The 21,185-nt window shown below is 41.6% G+C and overlaps 1 protein-coding gene across 3 annotated transcripts in view; it reads right to left on the reverse strand.

Annotated features, from left to right (window-relative positions):
• Rgs6 (regulator of G protein signaling 6) overlaps positions 1 to 21,185 on the reverse strand; it is a 507,674-nt gene that overhangs the window by 129,307 nt on the left and 357,182 nt on the right. For all 3 annotated transcript variants that reach the window (XM_042692654.1, XM_042692656.1, XM_042692655.1), the window contains exon 3: positions 10,610 to 10,709. In XM_042692654.1, coding sequence (XP_042548588.1) covers positions 10,610 to 10,709 — 100 coding nt within the window. The remainder of the gene's footprint in view (positions 1 to 10,609; positions 10,710 to 21,185) is intronic.

A 21,185-nucleotide genomic window follows, 5' to 3' on the forward strand; every position in this document is an offset into this window, starting at 1 on the left:
CCATTATCACACACGGTCAGTCCCCTGACAAACATACATGGTCAACCTCAAAGGTGAGCTGAGGCACAGAGTGTGAGAAAAAGCCTATTCCGTTCCCTGTGACGATGGCAGAAGGAGGGCCACGGAGGCATCGCGTGACCTAAGTGCCCCCAAAGAGTGCCCTGAGATGGCGTCTGCTTCCATAGATTCCACAACCACAGAAGGGGCTACAGAGAACCAATTGTTACAATGGAATTGGTCACCAAGACTAGCTAGCACAGCTCTTTGATTGGCTGCCTCTCCCTTTACATTATACACTCGAGTCACGGACTGTGAATGGGCAGGGACAAGGGACTCGCCAGCTTGTTTACCACACTAATGGAATCAGGCTAACTGTAAGACTAAGCAGAAGTGATTAAACACGTATCAGCTGATGGATGGAGACCTTGGACTCCAGTGTCCCACTCATTACTTAGATGGGCCAGGACTCACAGACATTTGTACATCTCTATAATTCACACACACACACACACACACACACACACACACACACACACACACACACACAGAGCTTTTCTAATTGAACCCTCACTGCTACAGTGACCCCTTGTGGAAATTCTTATCTGATGATGTCACTCTCATTTTCAACCTTCAAGGGTTTCAACCACTGCTTTTAAGAGTAAACTCCTATTGGTCCTCCAGTCTGATACCAACCACGTTGCTCAAACCTTCTGCCTCTTCTCTTGGCTGCCAGAAACTTCCACAGACAACTCTTTGTCCTTTGTCAACTACGTGCTGCACTTACTCCCACAAAAGGGATTTTGCACATAGTGTTCTTTTGGGTTGGATGTCTCTCTTCTAGCCATCTCTACCTGGTTAATACCAACTCACTTTTCCTATGAAAGCTTACAGGTCAGCCTGTTGCAGTCTCCTCTGGCCATCTCTCATATTCCTGTGTGCCTTGCCTCTGAATGCCAATGCACACTTCATTGTTCATTTTTCTTTCCTCCACTAGATTCTAAGTTCAGCAAGGGGAGAGGAGGCTAGCTATTCTTGCTTTCCATTCTGTTGCCCCTACACCTGGTGCCTTCCTCAGCAGGAAGTTCACTTCTTGGTACAGGAAAATATCAGTTGAGTATGTGAATGCAAACGCTATGAAGGCGAAGCACACAATAGAGGCTGTGACATAAACGACATGTAGGATTTACATCTTGCCCCCTAGAGGCGTGGAGGTCCACCCACTCCCATGAGGAAAGCCAGTCTCAGAAGTGAGTTAGGCTGTGGCTTTCTAAAGCAAGAGATGAGTAACTATGAATTCAAGTAAAATGGATGCTTAATAAAAGCTAGACAGACACCCCACCCCGTTTACCTTGCCCAATTATTACTAACGACTTTTCAAAGTCATGACAGCTGTTATTCTTAACCATTCCAGCAATCACAACATAGTGTGCAACTTTTGTTTTAAAGTTTGATTTTCTTTCAAGTAAAAGTAGAATTTGGAAATGTAGCATTCCCATCAGAATAAATTAGTGTGTCTGCAGAAGAAAAAAACAATGAACATTCTGGTGAATGATGGAGAAGTTTTCCCCTTTCCTTCCTTTCCTTCCAAGGGTATCTTATAGAAGCCATGCTTGTAATCCTACCTACTCAGGAGGCTGAGATCTCAGGAGTGTGCTTAAAAGCCATCCCAGGCAAGAAAGTTCATGAGACTCTTACCTTTAATAAATTACTTAGAAAAATCTGGGAGTGGCACTGTGGCTCAAGTGGTAGAACACTAGTCTTGAGCAAAAGGAGCTCAGGGACAGCACTCAGACCCTGAGTTCAAATGCTAGGACCAGCACCAAAAAAAAAGAATGAATAAATAAATAAATAAATAAATAAATGTTTTTAAAAGCTTTGTGCCAGTGGTTCAAACCTATAATCCTAGCTACTCAGGAGGCTGAGATCTGAGGATCACTGTTCAAAGCTAGCCTGGTCAGGAAAGTTCATGAGATTGTTATCGCCAATTAACCACCAGAAAACCAGAAGTGGAGCTGTGGCTCAAAGTGGTAGAGCACTAGCCTTGAGTGGAAAAGCTCAGGGACAGCACCCAGGCCCTGAGTTCAAGACTCATGAATGACAAAACAAAGATATCCTCTAACTGTCATTGTATACAATAACTAAAATTTATAACTAAAACTTTCATATTTGTGCCACTGTTCTTTTTCTCTAAGACTTTTGCAGGCATGGTGTGGCTGGGGTAGAAAGTCTTGCTTTCCATCAGGAACTATGGCTCTTTATACTCTTCTGCTTTATTTGGTCTATTTTAAGGATCCATTTATTTCTTTAAGAATTTTTTTTCTCCAGTTGTCTTCCCTTTGCTGTTCCCACCAGCTGTTGCTGAGTCTTTAAACTGTGTAAGTCTGTTTATCCAGTGTGTGTTTTCCTTGGACACTAACTTCAAATTCTAGTTTGACTTTTATGGTTAATTTTGGAATATGCAATAGAATCAGAAGAATCTGTGAATTAACTTGCTAACTCACATAACTCCTAGATTCTTATGCACATGGGATTCTTCATGTTCATTAATTTACACAAAGCATACAAACTTGATAGAAACTGAGTGTATGGCCTTCCCATTCAGTCTTGAAAAATATATTTTCTTCTCTAAATACTTAAAAAACATCCCTCTCCCCACAAGCTCCCCCACCCCCCCACCTAGCCAAATGTAACATGGATTTGTGGGGGGTGGTAAACAATTGTGCCACTCAGGAATTTGTTTCTAGATGTTTCCTGGGCCTTGCGTCCTGTCTGGGTACTGGCTTAGGGACCATGAAGGATACAGCTAATTTGTGGATGTTGAGTCTTTATAAAGTGTTCCCAATGTGCTTGGGAAGTATCTTGATGAATTCATTCAGGGGAATTGCCCTCGCTACCTTTCCTTCACCCCAGGTTGCAGCCAGGATGCTCTGTCCTTACTGATTTTGCCTCTGTTGAAAACTCCTTGGCTTGCAGGACTCAAAATGACATTTGTTCTCTTAAGCCTTCCAGCCTAAGGGGAAGGAAGGCAAAGCAAAGAAGGAATAGAAGGTGGTGGAGGGCAGGGCATTGAAGAAGGTACCAGGAGGATGCCTGCCATGCATTTAATAAAGCAAAGTTGTAAGGTTTTGTGTGTGTGTGTGTGTGTGTGTGTGTGTGTGTGTGTGTGTGTGTGTGTGTGTGTTTCTGATCTTGGGGGTTGAACTGGGTTGATCTGGGTGCTGTCCCTGAGATTTTTTTCTTCCTCGGGGCTAGTGCTCTACTGCTTGAGCCACAGCTCTATTTCTGGCTTTTAGGTGATTCATTAGAGATAAGAATCTCATAGACCTTCCTGCCTTGGCTGGCTTTGAACCATAATCCTCAGATCTTAAGACTTTCAAGTAGCCAGGATTACAGGCATGAGCCACTGCTGCCTGACTCTAGAGCACAGTTTTAAGCATCCAGAACACAGATAATTTTTGCCCTTCCCTTTCTCAAGGGTAATTAAGGTGGCTAGAAAAGCACATATCTCTGCACCATAGCCTAAGTCTACAGTCCTAATGTGATAGAGAAGGAATAAGTCTAACACACATACTCAGATCTCACAGGTAAGAAAGGCAAGATGAATATTTTGTGTGTTTCTGAAGACAAGCTCCAGTGATATAGCAGCAATGTTTTACTGTCAATGGTTATTGTAATTATTATTGTTGTTGTTACTAATATAAAGCTCACATAACAGAACGGTAACAATCCAGCTACTGCCACCCATCACAGGAGTCTCTGACATTAAATAGCTTTTACTATGTACCATGAGCAGCACTATTCATATACATATAATATATATGTATATATACCATATTAACTCATTTAACCCTCCTAGTGATAATATGAGCAGATGTATTATTATTCATAGCTCTAATTTATAGGCGAGGAAACTGAGGCACAAAGAGATTAAAGTGAAGTGTACAAGGCATTCAGGCCATAATGAGTAGAGGTCACATTCTAAACCAGGCAGTGTAGCTCGACCGTGGAAACTTAAGAAGCCTTGGGGCCAGGACAACAACTGGGGGGAAGAGGCTGGGGAGGAATGAGGCTATGCAAGGGATGACATCCTTGGGAAATGGCCCCGGGCCTGGGCCAGGTACAGAGGAGTGGCTACCTTCCTTCCTTGAAGTCACTACACCCCCATCCACACAAGCTCTGAGGAAAGGGAGATGCATGACAAAAATAAAGTTTAGCCATAGGGGAATAAGTCCTAAATCTGGCACAAGTGTGCCTGAGGACGGGTATCGATGTCGAGGTGATAGACAAATGACACGTGCAAATGACACATCATGGAATCCAACCAGAAGCACAGTCTACTGAGCTAGGTCTCCTGATTATCTTTGCCTTGCTTAATGTGTGTGCACACGTGTGTGTGTGTGTGTGTGTGTGTGTGTGTGTGTGTGTGTGTGTGTGTGTGTGTCCCCATTTCTACCACATGAATTCTTCAAGTTATAAAACACACGCTCTTGGTAAAAATGTCAACTATGACCAAAGTAGGTAATTTATTTTTTGTCAGTCCTGGATGGAGATTGAACTCAGGGCCTGGTCAAAAGAAGATCAAGGCTTCTTTTGCTCAAGGCTAGCGCTCTACCACTTGAGTCACAGTGCCACTTCTGGCTTTTTTTTTGTTTATGTGGTACTGAGGAATTGAACCCAGTGTTTCATGCATGCTATGCAAGCACTCTACCACTAAACTACATTCCATTCCCAGCCCATGAGGTGTTTTTTTTTTTTAGTGGTTTGCAGTTGTCTGCTGAATTTTTTTTTTTTTTTTGGATCTGGTCATGAGGCCTGAACTCTGGGCCTGGGCGCTGTCCCTCAGCTCTTCAGCTCAAGGCTAGCGCTCTACCACTTGAGCCACAGTGCCACTTCCGGCTTTTTTCTTTTTGCTTATGTGGTGCTGAGGAATCAAATCCAGGGCCTCAGGCTTGCAAGGCAAGCGCTCTACCACTGAGCCACCTTCCCAGCCCTGCTGAATTTTTCTTTTGCATCTTCTATTGCCATGAACATAGCTGCAGTCATTATTTTAGATTCAGTGTATGATAATTTCAATATCTGGAACTCCATTGAGTTTACTTCTATCACTCATTGTTTCTACTAGTTCCCATTCATGTTAACTTATCTCTTTATGTGTCTGCTTATCTCTGATTGCATGCTCACTTTGCAATGTGCAAATGCATTGGTAAAGATGCTATGATGGCTACCATAAGGTTAGTTGCTTTCAGGAAATATGTTAATTTGCTTCCTTCAACTGCCCAGGGGCACTGAAATCCTGATTCATTTTTTCTCAATTTGAAGGATTTATAATTTTCTACCTTAGCTCATTCTCTAGAAGCTGGCCTTTAGTCCACTGAGCGGCTGAGTATTTTTACTTTACTTTTACTCCCAGATTGCAGCCTCAGCTCAATACAAAGTGTGAATTTATCAAGACCTCTGTCTTCCATGCTTCTCAAATTCTAACTTTTGTTGACCTCATTCCATGAATTGTTAACAAGCAGCTGTAAATGTCCCATTCACATGTCCTGTTCTTGGTTTATTCCATGTCTCCGGGAGAAAAACCTCCCTGAAAGCCTTTGGATTTCCACATTGTCACAAATCTTACTCCAGCAATTTCATTCCATTCTTCACTCTCGTTAATGCACCAATGACACCATGCTGATTTTTTTTTTCTTTCTCAGCATTTCTAGTTGTTCTCATCCAGAAAATACCTCTGATTTTTTAATCTGCTCTTCTTCAAGGCAGAAATCTCCAAATAAGTTTGACTATCGATGTGGATATATGTGGATTTGAATGTAAGGTTGGACTCACGATTTTACTTTTGTGAAGGGTATTTATATAGGTTCAACAAGTTTCTAAAATTCTAGCTAGAAAAAAAATATTCAAAGCAAGGGAAGCACTCCTGATATAAAAATGCCACTTCTCACCATGTGTTTTTAACATTATATGAATAAATTATGGCATTCTAATTTAGAATAGATTGTCTTTTATATTAATGTTGAATTAATATTGTGCATTGATATTGTATTATTAATTTATTTAACTTGTCCCAAATATAAGAATAATATGATAGGTCAGGATAATGTAGTTTAGAGGTATTTTAAATTACATCAAGACAAATGAAATTCATGTTATAATATCAGTAAGTAGAAGCTGACTAGTCTGAATAAGACTGACCTACCTTAATGCATATCAATTCAATTTGCTCTCAAAATTTTCCCAAGACGTTGGGAGAAAACTACTTGTTAGCTCTTGATCACTTCTTTTATAAGTTAATATGTTAATTTTCTAAACCTTCCTTGGCATTTCTTCCCCTTGACACCATGTTGGCGCAGGGAGGGGTACTGTTTTTGCTTTCTGTGGGTGCTCTGACAAGTCATCACAAACTCTGGCTTAAGTTATTTGCTCATAGTCCTGGAGCATGAAGCCACAAGTTAGTTTCAAAGGCTCAAATCAAGGTAACAACAGGGCCACATTCCCTCTAGAGGCTCTAGGGAAGTTTCTGGTAGCTGCTAGCATTCTTTGGCTTGTGGCCACACCAATATCTGTCTTCTAAATTACTTAACTTTCTCCTCTCTTTGTGTCAAATCTTCTTCTGATTCTTTCATAAGGATTCATAGGATTGCATTTAGGGCCCATCCTAATAAGCCAGGGTACTCTCCCCATCTGAAGCTTAATGTAATTTACAAAGACTCTTTTTCACTGTAAGCTATCACTTACAGATATAAAGAACTAGGCTATGATATTTTCAGGGACTATGACTCAATCTATTTACTATAGGAACTCCACAAATTATCTCCATTTTGAATTATTTTTCCAGTTCATGTTACTTCCAGCAATATAGAAGCAGGGGAGTGACAATGTTGACTGTGAATAATTCTCAGATTTCCTCATCTGGCTCTTTTGTTTTCGATCTGGGAGAATCATATCCCAAGAGAAGTGGTGCCTTGAGTTAACTTAGGGTTAGACACAAGTACAACATGTAGAGGAAAAGGGGAAAGCATGAACTTCAGACGGGCCTTATTACATATTCTGTGAAGAGCCACAGCATATCAGAGCAGGATAGATGACATTTAATCTGGATGCAGGGAAACTGAGGCCCAACAAGGCTAGTGACCAGGCGCTCAAGGTCCCTGAGGCCCAACAAGGCTAGTGACCAGGCGCTTAAGGTCCCACAGGTAGCTTGAAGCTGCCTCCAATTGTACTGCCAAGAGACCATAATAATGATACTTATAAGTGCTCATGTCAACAAAAGATGGACTAGGAAAAGCCAGAGATGGACATCTATGCTGAGATTAGTAGCATAAAATATATATGGAATACTTTCTGAAAATTGTACAATAAAAATTCATAAGGAAGAGGTAGGTGGGCATAATTTTTAATCAAATCTATCCCTCCATTCTTTGCTGATGAATAAGAGGCAGAACTGAGACTAATAAATCAAAGAAAGAAGAGGGCAAGCAAGTTTCGGTTCGTTACAAGGAAAAAGACTTCCAAGGTCAAAGTGGGCCAGAGATAGAATGAGAGCTGAAGGTTGTTAAAATAGAGGCTGGAGTTGTCAGGGGTTACACAGACTTCCCATTCATACAGGCTGTAGAGACAATCTTGTATTTTTTTTTAACCAACTATGCAAGTTTTCCATCTGTTTAGAGGAAATGCACCTGATATCTTTTAATACAAGTTGCATTCAAGGAGATAAATCTCAGCATGAGGTGATGGGAGAAACTTGCAATGAGGAATCCAGATAATAGTTTTGGTTCTGTCTCTTAACAAGCTATGTGATTTGGGAGCACATTGCATCACGACTCTGGAATTCAATTTTCCTGTCTGCAGAGATAAAGGAGACTAGATCTGAAGATTTCTCTAGGCTAGAAAAGGGTGTTTCTGAGAGTAGCTTGGAAGAAATGAACTCCAAAGACTCTTGAAGCTAGTCCAAGTCTTGCTCAGGTTTGTCTGTCAGTCAGAGCAGGTAGAGGGGGTGGTAGGGCTGTGGACTGGAAGTGGAAAATCAGCCACCTCACCACCATGGCCCCTACTGTCATCTTTGTTACTTACCACTCAGAGAAGGGTCTGAAGACTGGCCTGCTGTCCTAACAGGGGAATGGTAGGGAGAGCATGAGATGCGCTTCCTGTGGATACCTTGCTCAGAAATTGCAAATCTCTGGGTGGTAAGATGGCAGGACCTGATTTGCATTTCTTATGACTAAGTCTTCCTCCACCAAAGCCAATGAGCTTCAGGTGTTTTGTTTGTTTGTTTGTGTTTTTGCAATGTAAGATTGGATTCTCATTTCTACTCTACTTCTGTCTACCATGTAGTTCCCCTTAGGAACATTTGTTTCTCAGCCCTCATCCCCTAGAATTCTTAAACCTTCACTTTTAAGAGAGGGATTGGGTTCTAAGGTTATCTCCCACCTCTTATCTTCTTCTAAACATGTCCATTCCTGTCTCACTGGCTTTCTTTCTTTCTTCTTCTTCTTTTTTTTTTTTGTCAGTCATGGGGCCTGAACTCTGAGCCTGGGCGCTGTCCCTCAGCAATTCTGCTCAAGGCTAGTGCTCTACCACTTGAGCCACAGCACCAATTTTGGCTTTTTCTGTTTATGTGGTGCTGAGAAATTGAAACCAGGGCCTCATGCATGAGAGGCAAGCACTCTACCACTGAGCCACCTTCCCGGTCCCTCACTGGCTTTCTAAGCCTAATATGTCTAACTTACATGTGAACCAAAGGGCATTATCCAAGTTACATGTATGAATTCAGCTTTGAGCTCCAGATAGGAGGAGTGAAGATAGTTACATGTCCTTACATGTCAACAGGAATCTTCCTCAAAACCTTAGAAGATTGTGGTGGGGTAGCACATTATCTTCTAGGTAGATAGGGGATAAATTAATGCATAGTTTGTGGATGAAAATATGAAACTTTGTCATCACTTAGGTTTTTGTGTCTTTCAAATCCATAGCTCTTCTCTAGGACTTCTATCCATCTCTTGTAATTTGTTCCAGGCCAGGACCTCCTGATTACTCTCAAAGTCTCAATGGTCACATGTCCAAAACCTATCTTAGGTTTTCTGGCCCTGATTCCTACTTTCTTAACATCTGTATACTGGATAAAGAAACATACCTATGGGCTGGGAAGGTTGCTCAGTGGTAGAGAGCTTGCCTTGCATGCATGAGGCCCTGGGTTCAATTCCTCAGCACCACATAAGCAGAAAAAGCCAGAAGTGGTGCTGTGGCTCTACTGGTAGAGCGCTAGCCTTGAGCTGAAGAGCTGAGGGACAGTGCCCAGCCTCAGAGTTCAGGCCCCATGACCAACTAAAGGAAGGAAGGAAGGAAGGAAGGAAGGAAGGAAGGAAGGAAGGAAGGAAGGAAAGAAGGAAGGAAGGAAAAAAGAAAGAAGGAAGGAAGGAAGGAAAGAAGGAAGAAAGAGAGAGAAAGAAAGAATGAAAGAAACAAACATACCTATATTAAGTTAGTTAATACAGATTGCCTTTTATGTGTTTGTGTGTGCAAGTTCTGGGGCTTGAATTCAGGACCTGGGCACTGACCCTGAACATTTTTGCTCAAGGTTTGCATTCTACCACTTGAGCCACAACTCCACTCTGGCTTTTTCAAAATGGTTAATTGGAGATAGGAGCCTCATGGACTTTCCTACCTGGTCTGCTTTGACTATAATCCTCAGTGTCCTATGTAGGTAGGATTACAAATGTCAGCTACCAGTACCCAGCTTCCTTTGCTTTTTATTAAATGTATTTATTGAAATTAATTAAGCCTTCCTGTTTCTTTTGCTCTCTTCTCCGTCCCTTGCTGACCCATATACATTGGCCATCCCATGTGTTAGGACCCGGGCTGTGTGTTCTACTTATACTCACTGCCTGGACTCACAAATCTCACAGTTCTAAGACCATTGATATGCTCATAATTTATGCTCAAAGCTCATACACTCCTTTAAAATCTTGCCCACATGCTCCAATGCCTCCTTGACAACATATATTCCAACTGGACAGAGAGCCTGCTGGTGAGAACTCTATAAATAACTCCAGATTAACACTGAATAGACAAAAGTTGCTAATAATACTTCAACTGAACTTACATGCTTTTCAGTTCATAATAAAGTTATTGACTCTAGGTGCGTACTGTTACAACATTTGACCCACATACATTTGTGTTACCATCAGCATGGCCATGATGTGATGGTTCACGTCTATAATCCTGGCATTTAGAAGGCTGAGGCAGAGGATAAAGAGTTTGAGTCTAGCGTGAACTACGTTGTGAAACGGTAATTGTCTCAGAAAACTGAAAACCCAGACTAAGATCCTGCTTTAACATAACTTTGTTAATATTTCTGTGCTTGTTTCTCTTCTCTAGGCCTGGATGCTAATGTGTCAGCTGATGGCTTGTTTATTCCCAGACACACTTGAAAGGCTGCTCATGCTAGGCCCAATAATTGGTCAAGGAACACCTTCTTTCTGGAAACTGAGATAAGGGTAACTCAGGAAATGCACTGACTTCTTTCCACTCATCACAGATTCCTAGACACCCTGGGGTCACAATCTATGGGACACAGATCCTCAGTGACTCCTTGAGAGGAGAGCGTTACCTGTGACCACACTGGGGATTTTGGAGAGAAAGCTCTTGACCGTTCTGACGGGCACACCCCCCGTCTTGTCATCTTGCATCTTTGTAATGATGTCTTCGATCTGAAAAAGGTTAAAGGAAATCAGTGTTACTTCCTGCCACCCTGGTGCTTTCAGAGTCAGCGCAAATGTGTGCGACGTGGATGCAGAGCTGAGGGAAAGCCTCCTCCTAGGCTACAAGAATCCCCCCCCCCACCATGCTCCCCCAGTTCAACAAGGTAAGGAAGCAGCCATCCATGAGGGTTCTGACAGACTCCAATATGGAACTCAACATGTATGAGATAAAATTCTCCCTCTTATACAAACTAGGTCTATAAACAGGTGGAACCATTAGAAATTGCCATAAACAAATCCCTTAAAATGGTCATTTCTTGTGGCTTAATCAAGACTGTTAACACATCCTGATTATCACCAAGTTCAGGCAGGGCTGCCTTTGGAACAGACAAGGACCATATATCAAGACTGGAGAAGCCCTGATGTGAAGAAATTGGGAAATAGGCCTCAGTGGAGGTGGTATGGAGATGGTCACCTTGAGTCAAGACCAAGGGGCTTAAAGACAGGTTACTCTTCTTTGGAAAGTATATTTTATTAGCATCAATTAGCTATACAATGGTGTGTCATTTTGATACAACCATCCATGCATATGATGTACTGAGATCACATTCACGCCCTCCATCACTCTCCTCCTCTCCCTCCTCCTTCCAAGACAATCTCAACAAACTTCCTTGTTCCATTTTCACACATGTACATTAAGTATTTCAGACATATTCTTCCTCTTTCACCTATTGTTTCCCTTTGGTCTCCCACTAGTACTATACCATGGACAGGTCTGGTTTTACATTCATGCCTCTTTAGAACAAAGGGAGACTGTATTCTCAGAAAGACCCTGGTGGGCCATGGTCTGGAGTCAGGTGATGATTTACTGCTGAAAACACAACAGGGAAATGTTCAAGACCACTGAGTCCCCAGGAAGTGCCTAATTAGTAGGCCATTTTGTAGATAAGAATTTATAGGTGTGATTCTCTGGGCAGAAATCTTAAGAGGGGGAGAGATACAAAAAAATTGTAAATGGGAAGAAAATGATGGAAATGAGAAGAGAATACTTAGCATTACTCTATAATTTGTTCCATAACCAATAGAAATATCTTTGAAATATCAGGCTGGGTTTTCTGAAGCAATCCTTAATGAAGTTACATTATCTTAAAGCTAGAAATTTAATCTGCAACTCATCTACTAGAACATACTACTGGCTGAAATTTGAAGTTAAGTGATTTTCTCAAAGACACATGACAAAAAAAACCTGTTTGATAGAAATAGGTAAGTTAGTAGATACCAAGCTGGGAAATGGTATACCATCATCACCATCATTATCTGCACCAAAATACATTTAGAATTATGTTCTAAGTACTTGTTGCTTAGCTCTCATAAATACCTTAGAAAAGAGATTCCATAATTTGCTTGTGTTTCTCAGATAAAGAAACTTAAGATTTAGTGAGGCATTGTAATCAGGGTTAAGTTGTGGAAGTACATAAAACTCTAAATATCAGAGGATTAACACAACCAAGTCTATTTCTCCTATGCTACATGTCTAGCAACATAGGACACAGCTCATTAAATCGAGGTACTCTGGGGCCTGGGTACCTGGGACAGCCACCATCTTGAATGTGGCCGATCATTGTGTCAGAGCAGCAAGAAAGAATTCTGGGTATTAAATGGTACAGCCCAGAAGCTACATAGAATGTCTTTCCCACAATTCATTGTATATAACTAGCCATGTGGTACCACTGGGTCACAAAGGAGTCAGAGGACTCAGCCCTTGAGATTCCAGGAGGGAGGAGAAGCGAATATTGCTGGTCAGAAATCACAACCACTGCAGAGGCTAAGCGACCATCCCCAGCATCACCAATGCCCACAGCTACCTAGTGGTCCCAGCCACAGTCCTCAGAGCTCGGGATTTAAACCCCTGAGCTCTGCTTCACAACAAGATTCCTAGAATACCAGCCAAGCAGAGAAGTCATTCTCCTTCGATATTTCTTGGGTTTGCCTGAAAGTCCTGAGAATGAACTGTCTAGTCCTGCCCTCTTAGGGCATAGGTATCTCCTAGGATGGAGGGTGGCTTTCCTGAGACCTAAGGCTATTCAATTATAGTGGAACATCCACTCTCAGCCACATTCATGCTATTTGCCTCAGTGATTGCAGGACTCTGGCTCAGCAACTTGGACAAGTTTGAGCATTACTTATCACTGGTCATTTTCAGTCACCTGTGCTGTTGATCTAGTGTATTCTTTGAAACCAGAGGTATCAGTTTTCTTGACAGTTTCTATGGAACATCCAGAAGATTATTGAGAATTGGAGAGATACAATAATTCAATTCTGTTAGACCTGTGAGTAAACATCAGATGAAATAATTTCCCACCTCTGTCGCCAAAATTGACCAGCTTCTCAGGAGTAAAACACCCCTGACTTTGGGATAATTTTCTTTTTGTCAAAATTACAATATAGGAGGATCCTGATAAAAATGTATTTATTAAAACTACTGAAACCACCGCAAAGACTTGGTAATTAGAATCACGAAATATTTGAACTATGTTATTTTTGTTCTTTGTTCCTTTCTATTAGTGCACATGAATTGTGGAGAATTGGGGTGTCATTGGATCCAATTCTTTTAAAGAATACAGAAATTCAATTACAGCATTTGAAATCTTTTTGAAAACCCTTTGGGGCTGTGCTAGTCTAGATAGTTTATTCTATTTTTGTTTTAGAAACATTTCTGACAGCTGTGTTTCATTCTGGAGCAGGTCTACTACCATGTCAGCTAATAATACCTTTCTGAAAATCCTGGTCTTCCACCTCTAGCATTTTCCACTCATTTATTCCTTGATAGATTAGTATAGTGCGCTCTCTCTTTCTTCTTCCCCTCCCCTCCTTCTTTCCCTCCTTTCTTTTTTCTTTCTTTCCAGTTGTGAGACTTGAACTCAGGGCCCCCACACCCTCTCTGACGTTGTTTGCTCAAGGCTAGTGCTCTACCACTTGAAGCCACAGCTCTACTTCCAGTTTTCTAGTGGTTAATTGGAGATAAGAGTCTCATGCATTTTCCTGCCTGAGATAGCTTTGAACTGCATTCCTCAGAATCCAGCCTCATGAGTAGCTAGGATTACAGGTGTGAGCCACCAGTGCCCAGCAAGTATAATATATTTTATCTTTAAGAAAATGGTAACTCTTGAGCTGAACACAGTGAATCATGTCTGTAAGCCCAGCTACTTAAGTGAACTTCAGGAAGATTGTGGTTTTGAAGTATGTATACTAGATCTAAGTAACACCATCTTATCCTCACTGCCATTTTGGCATCTTAATAGATGATGGGACCCCTTGGTCTTGCTGCTATTCCCACAGCCAGACCATGGACACCTGGCACACCACTAAATCAAAAGACCTTTGGAGGTAAACAACTTTCTGGTTTCTGGAGATTGGTCTATTTGAGCTGTTGTATGGAACTGGATATAATCAGAACTCCCCAACAGACCCTCTAAGTTGTGACAACACAGAGGGTTTTGGCTTGGTATCAGTCTATTGTTAGTCTTCCTGACTGGGATTGTTCTTGGTAAGACATTGGATGTCATTTTGTCTGTCTGTCAAGCTGTGTCCTTCTATGTGTCCCTCTCCCTCCCTCCCACTCTCTTTCTCCCTCTGCTCCCTGGCAGCACTAGCTTTTATTTGTCTCACTCTGTTCTTTTTTGTTTTTTCGGCTGTGGGCCTAAACTCTGGGCCTTTGTGCTGTCTCTCAGCTCTTCATCTCAAGGCTAGGGCTCTACTACTTGAGCCACAGTGCCACTTCTGACTTTTTCTACTTATGTGGTACTGAGGGAAAAAACGCAGGGCCTCATGCATGCAAGGCAAACACTCGACCACTGAGCCACCTTCCTAGCCCCTCACTTTGTTCTTATAGTGTCTGCACCAACTGAGCTTGAGTCTGTCTCAAGAACCAGGGTTCTTCCCATAGTAAGCCCACTGTCCCCCAATCACCAGGGATATGGGGGAATCCTAAGGGACACAAGCTAATCTTTCTGTGTAATATAATTTGGCCTCAGTAAACATCTAGGCCTTGGTTATCTGTAAGAGATTCTGCTTGTTCGTTGGCAAACATATTTGTTTTTAAGCTTTTGTTTTTCTAACTCTGACCATGTGGTTCTATAGTGCTATGGGCAAAAGTATCTCTTGCCACTGGAATTCCAGAAAACTTAGGCCAATATTCATTTTTAAAACCTAAGCACCCTTTAAAACCTTTGTGCACAATTGTGTTTTGTGTGTGTGTGTGTAAATGTGTATAAAATAGTCTGGTATTTTGATATATAAAAACTGTCAGTATGGTGTGTAAAAAGGTAGTTTTTCTATCAAACTAAAGTGCTTCTGACTTGTATGTGATTTTTTGATATTTTTATATTTCCTGAAATCATTTGCTTTTTGACTTCAATTATAACTAGTGCTTGCACGGCTTGTGACCAGCTGCCAAGTTTTTTAAAATGGGCAAGTTTAAACTAAAACTACAAAGAAGGTCATCAGATTTGGGTGTTAACAAATGTTTCAAAGGATTATTATGCTGCATTAAAAAGGAAGTTTTGTTACAAGGTTTTATAAGGGTTATTTTAAAAGCAAATTAAAGCAAAGGAAGTGTGTAAAGAAAAAAAAGGAGTTTTTTTAAAGCCTTGGGAAAGGAATGAGGAGACAAAAATGAATTTTTTTGGATAAGAAAAGATTTGAGAATTAAGAATTATTTTAAATGTTTATTCCAAAATGGAAAAAGGGAGAAATTAAGAATACTGAAGGTTTGAGTAAACAGCAAATGGTATAAGTATGTCTTGAATTTATGAGATAGGGCTTATTAGTAAAGCTAGTGAAGTTGGTATCTAAGTTGGCTGTGATTTAAATAAGGTCAAGACAAATACACTGATGTAAAACTAACATATTATTATGTCCAGCTATGAAAGTAATTGTTTATTACTAAGTTTGTCAAGTTTTTAATGACATAAAACTAAGGTATAACTAAACCAGAGTTCACTTAAGTATTTGTTTATGTCAAGGTCTTTCAAATGAAGACTGTTAACTGGAATGTTATTTTGCTGTTTCCAAGATATAGACTGCCTTGGATACAGAGCCATTTTCCTGCATTCTTCATTGTAATTACAAAGGTTTGACTTAGTAACAATGGTTTCAATTAGTCCTACAGTGCTATATTTAGTTAAATCCTAAAAAAATATGATTATTTAACCAGTTGCTATTTCAAAACTCTCATTGTGTCTACTATAGAGTTTTGCCTTCTATAGCCATTACAGGCAGGCCCACAGAGGGACAATAACTCTTACAAGTTTGTCAGATTTAACTTTGATTCTTAATAAACTTAATAAACTGCTTAAGAACTATTTCTATGGATCTCCTTGTTGCTTCAATTGGAAATAAAGGGACTATTTGGTACAGACTATTTTGATCTATTATGTACCTCCCCTCCACTGGTGAAATTCAGCCAAATGGACACATCATCCTGGCAATGAGAAAAAAATGCCAAGTAACTGGGTGCTGGTGGCTCACACCGGTAATCCTGGCTACTTGAGGGATTGAGATCTGAGGATCTCAGTTCAAAGTCAACCCAGGAAGAAAAATCCCTATGAGACTCTTGTCTCTAACTAGCAGAATGCTGAAAGTGACACTGTGGCTCAAAGTGGTAGAGTGCTAGGTTTGAGCAAAAGAGCTCAGGGACAGTGCTCAGGCCCTGTGTTCAAGCCCTACAACCAAAAAGGAATGTCAACTGGGACAAAAGCTTGCCCTGGCAACAACAGAGCATCCAGAGGCAGTTGGGAAAAAAAAAAAAACTGCTCAGATAAGAGGGGCTGGTGTAGATCCTGAATGGAGTCACTTGCGTTTGTCCTTTCAAAAGTACTCAGAGGTGGGAGGTCATCAGAAAATAGTTGATAAGCATGCCTATCTAATGCTCATACTTGTATACTTTGTAACTGGGCAGGAACTTACAATCTTGCCTATTAATTACTTGTAGTGGGTAGTAAAATGCTAGGGATGTCAAGTGGGGGATAGTTCAAAATTAACAAAAATACCAGCCCCCAGTATCTGCTCAAGATCCTAATTGGCAGTACATTTTCATCTGGCACCAGCCACATGAATTCATCTGGTGAGGAAAGGAGGGTAAGGCTGGAGTGGTAGTAAATCAAAACACTCTTCTGGACATCTGGGCATGATAGATCTCACGCACTCATGTAAAGTGGTATTAGTAAATATCTGTGTAGATTCTAAATATGCTTTCTTGGTATTATATGTGTAAGCAGATGTTTTAAAAAGGCAGTTTGTTGGTTGATGATAACTTCCCAATAAGGCAGTGACCTAAGATCGTGTCCCTATTGAGAGCTGTCTGGAAGCCTTCACAGGTAACTTAGGCATTGTGAATGTCAGCAAAGATCAGGTTCCCTAGTCAGACGGGAAAATGCTTTTGCAAACTGGAGTGCTAAACTGGCTTCACTGGCCTGCTGTACAAAAATGGCTTTTAGACTTCTTCAGATCAACTTTTTCCTAGATGGAAGGGACCCTATACAGTTTTTCTTAGTACCCCTACAACTGTAACTCATTTCTTGATGGGTCCCAACTTTAACAAAGCCTGAAAATCTGCAAGCATTACAATATAGATGAATTAGGTCTGTTTTCCCACTGTCTCCATTCCATCTTCTGGCCTGGAGCATACTGCCAAAGGGATCTCCTTAGTAAATTCAGAGGCAAAAATGATGAGACAAGCTGTCCTTCAATGTAGGACACCTTAAGACATCCTTATTGCAGCCCAAGGAGAAACCTTCACAGTTGTAAAAAGTTGAATCTTGTCTATATAACTCTGCCCTTGACTTTAATGAGCTCCTTACCTATGGTTCTCTGGAACCACTTGGTTAAAAATTGCTATTTTCTTTTTGGTACTAATACATGGGGAGATATTTGTTGCTCTTTATATTGTTTCTGTAGTTTGTTATCTTCTGTAAATTCTCATATGGTTTCCTTTCCAGTTTAGAGTTAAAAAATGCTCCTAGTGATATCTGATCCTGGCAGTCCAACAACTGAAATTCCTGTCACCCCTTGACAAGCACGACAAGACTTCAGGTCTCTGTCCAGGCAGGGCCAATACCACAATTCAGGTTGAAGCACTTATAGAAGATGGATCGTCACCCATCAACTCCCCTTAAGACTGAGGGACCAAAGACATTTTGGGGGGAAAAATGAGGCAAGATAGATAAAAAGTAGGCATGGGAAAACACTACTAATAAGTACAGCCCCCCTACCCCCTTGTGTGTAGGGACTGCACTTATGAGAGATGGTTAAGGGTCCAAGCCTTCTATGTCTGCCCAGGAAATCCTAGTCTTACTGGAAGAAATCTCGTTTCCAAAAGTTGTTACTCTGATATATTGTCCTATCCATAGGGAATTTTGTATTAGTAAAAGGAGATTGTGTAGCTGCTGCCACTGCCTGAGAAGCTGCCTTAAACCCAGTGAGGCATTTAAATATTTTATTGACTGTTCCCAGCTCCAGCCTGACATGTAAGCCAGCATATTGAGAGGAAGCAGCCAGGAGAGCATTGGGAGACTGAAGTCAGGCCCTCACTTTAGCTTACTTAATAATGCTTCCATACTTAAGTTTCTGCAGAAATTACAGACAAGCCAGCCAGAGGCATATCTACGGGTCCAGGAGACACTGGCACTGCCCATCCTGAAGATTCCATCTCAGTTAAGAAGTTCATTAAAACAGCCTCATTTCCACTTGGAAGGGACCCCACATCATCTGACCACTCCCACTACGGGGTGTGCCTGCTTCCATCCCACACAGCTAAAATTTACTGAGTCGCGATAAAAGGTACTCACATGCCACTTCGGATCCACTGAAGCTAAGACTTTTGCATCATCCTTTCTGTCAACTTCTTCTCTGGAATGAGTCTTATTTGTATGACACTCTTCTGGTGGAATATAGCTTTGTAAACCTTACCCAGTCTGACCTGGGAAAGGATTTCTGGTTATGTTTAAGTTAAAAGCCTACTTATTTTATGGGTACTGGTCATACTGAGCCAACTTCAACTGCTGGAGGCACCTCAGACTGCAGCTGGGACTAGCCCAGGCTTACTCTTGGGGATTTATGCAATGAAAGGGAACTTGTATTCTATCTCCTTACACTCTCTAACGATCCTCACTCCAAGACCTCTGCAATAACACAGTAAATATAAATTCAGCCTCCCCCCATTGGCTAAAGCCAAAGGATGATGCCTAGTGGTCCTGTACAGACAGCCTGACTAAATGTAACTCTGCTGAGAGACTTAACAATCATACCCACCCCATACCCTGTGTCCTGGTGCTTATGATTTTCCAGGGATATGTATATAGTGAAGAAAAAGGGAGGGCCTTTACCTTTTCCCCTGATAGAATCACCAGATGGACACAAGCACCCCCAGTTCTGGTCCCCATCCTGGTTGGACTAGGACTAGTAGGGGCCACTGCTGTGGGAACCAGTGCCCTGTAGGGAAACTCATATCCCGAGTCAATTTGGATTTAGATCATCTGGAAACATCAATCAGGGGGCTAACTAGACAAGTTAGTCCTCTGGCAAAGTTGTTTTTACAAAACCAAGGGGATTGGGTCTACTGTTCTTACCATGGGGGGGGGGGGGCCAACGAGGGGTGAGGGACTCTGTGCAGCCTCAGGAGAGACATATTTTTATGCTAATAACACAAGTTTAATACAGGAGAGCCTTTCCATGGCGAGATAAAACATAGAAATGAGGAGGCAACGGCTGGAAAATTCCCAGAACTGGTTCTAAAAATTGTTTAATTGGTCCCCATGACTAACAACTCTGATATCTGATATCTCCTGGGTATGTAGCTCTCACTGAAGAATCAATAATTTGATTTCATAAACCAGTGGGGAGTGAAATATGGATACTAGAACTAAGTAACTCTATCTTGTCCTCATCACCATTTTGGCATCTTAATAGATGATAGAGAATTTTTACCCAGTTCTAAGAACTCTGGAGGTGATGTAAGGCTTTCTTTGATCTGCAACCGTGTGGTGGGCTGTTAAGCACTATAGATGTGATATTCTTTGAATTGCAGGTATACTATAAGTTGTTTAGCTCCAGGAAAGTTTTGCTCTAGAGAATATTTGCCCTTGGTTGTCCTTGATTGTTCCCCCTAGATAGCTTGCTTCAGTAGAACATGCTTTGCCAGTCCCCATACCATGTGACATCTGCCTTGATGTGGTTTTTGCTTTATAAGCTTTGCAATAACTGCATTCAGGGCTGTAGGTTCTTTGAGAAACTAGCCTGCCTGCAGTTGCCGGCTTTCTAACAAAGACTCCCAATTCAACCTCTCAAACTGTGGCTTCTCTGTATCTCACTGTAATATAGTTTGAGGTCAACTCAGGGAGGCCAGGGAAAGTGGATGAGAGAGATCCCCATCTGAATCAATAAGCTGGATGTGGTGGGGTGCCCTGTTTTCCCAGCTACACAGGCAGTATAAATTGGATGACTCTAATCCAGGCGGCAAAACAAAGTGAGACACTGAAAATAAACAGGATTGGAGGCATGGCTTAAAACCAGTGGGGTACTTGCCTACCATGTGCAAGATCCTGAGTTCAGACCCCAGTACTTTCAAATAAAAGATAAAAGGACAATTCTTAACCTTCTATGTATTCAGTAGCTAACCATGATTATAGATATATATGTATATAGACATGCACACAGATACACAGACACACAGACACCTCTCCTCCTTCATTGGATTCAAATCCTTTTGTAGGCAAGGACTCTCCTGGGTTTTCAGTTTGGTTTTGTTGAGTAATATTGCTGAGGATTTGCTTACTCTGGGCCAGGCACAATTCTCAGTGTCATTTCTGTAACTGGATTAATTCTCATAGGAGGAGGATTTTCAAATCCATACTTTATAGGCAGGGGAACTAGTATTCTTCCCAATCAACCTCCTATGCAGGAACGGCATTACTGCCATGTACTGGGGCCAGAGGCTCAGCACAATCCTGCAGGTACAGAGAAGATGCAGAGACTCAATCCAGACAGGCAGATTCTCAGTGGACTCAGGGTTGATTTCTGAGGCTGTCCTGCACTCAGGGTTGGTTGGATCTGTCTTCCTATGGTGGACCACAGCTCCTGAACTGGGGTGGGAGAGATGGGAGGTATATACTTATATTGCCTTGACTGTTCTGTTCCATCTAACTTTGGCCATCTTTTGTTCTTAGGGGAGAGCAAAATCAATTCTCTGCTATCCCTTAATGGGAAGTTCTGTCATTAGGGAGCATGTTTGGACCTGAGTTCCATAATGCCAATCTACAAGCAAGTGACCCTTACCTGACAGCCAAGTGAGGCAAGGAAACCATGGAGCCACTGGTTCTGCCTGGATGGGCAGCCACAATCTACAGCCCTTCTCCACAGAGCTCAGAGCTCAGGGCTGACACGCAGGTAAAGTGCTCCCAAACAGCAGGAAAAGGGAAGCCATTACAC

The sequence above is a fragment of the Dipodomys spectabilis genome, unplaced genomic scaffold, assembly GCF_019054845.1.
Source record: "Dipodomys spectabilis isolate Male_0828 unplaced genomic scaffold, ASM1905484v1 ptg000157l, whole genome shotgun sequence".
NCBI lineage: Eukaryota > Metazoa > Chordata > Mammalia > Rodentia > Heteromyidae > Dipodomys > Dipodomys spectabilis.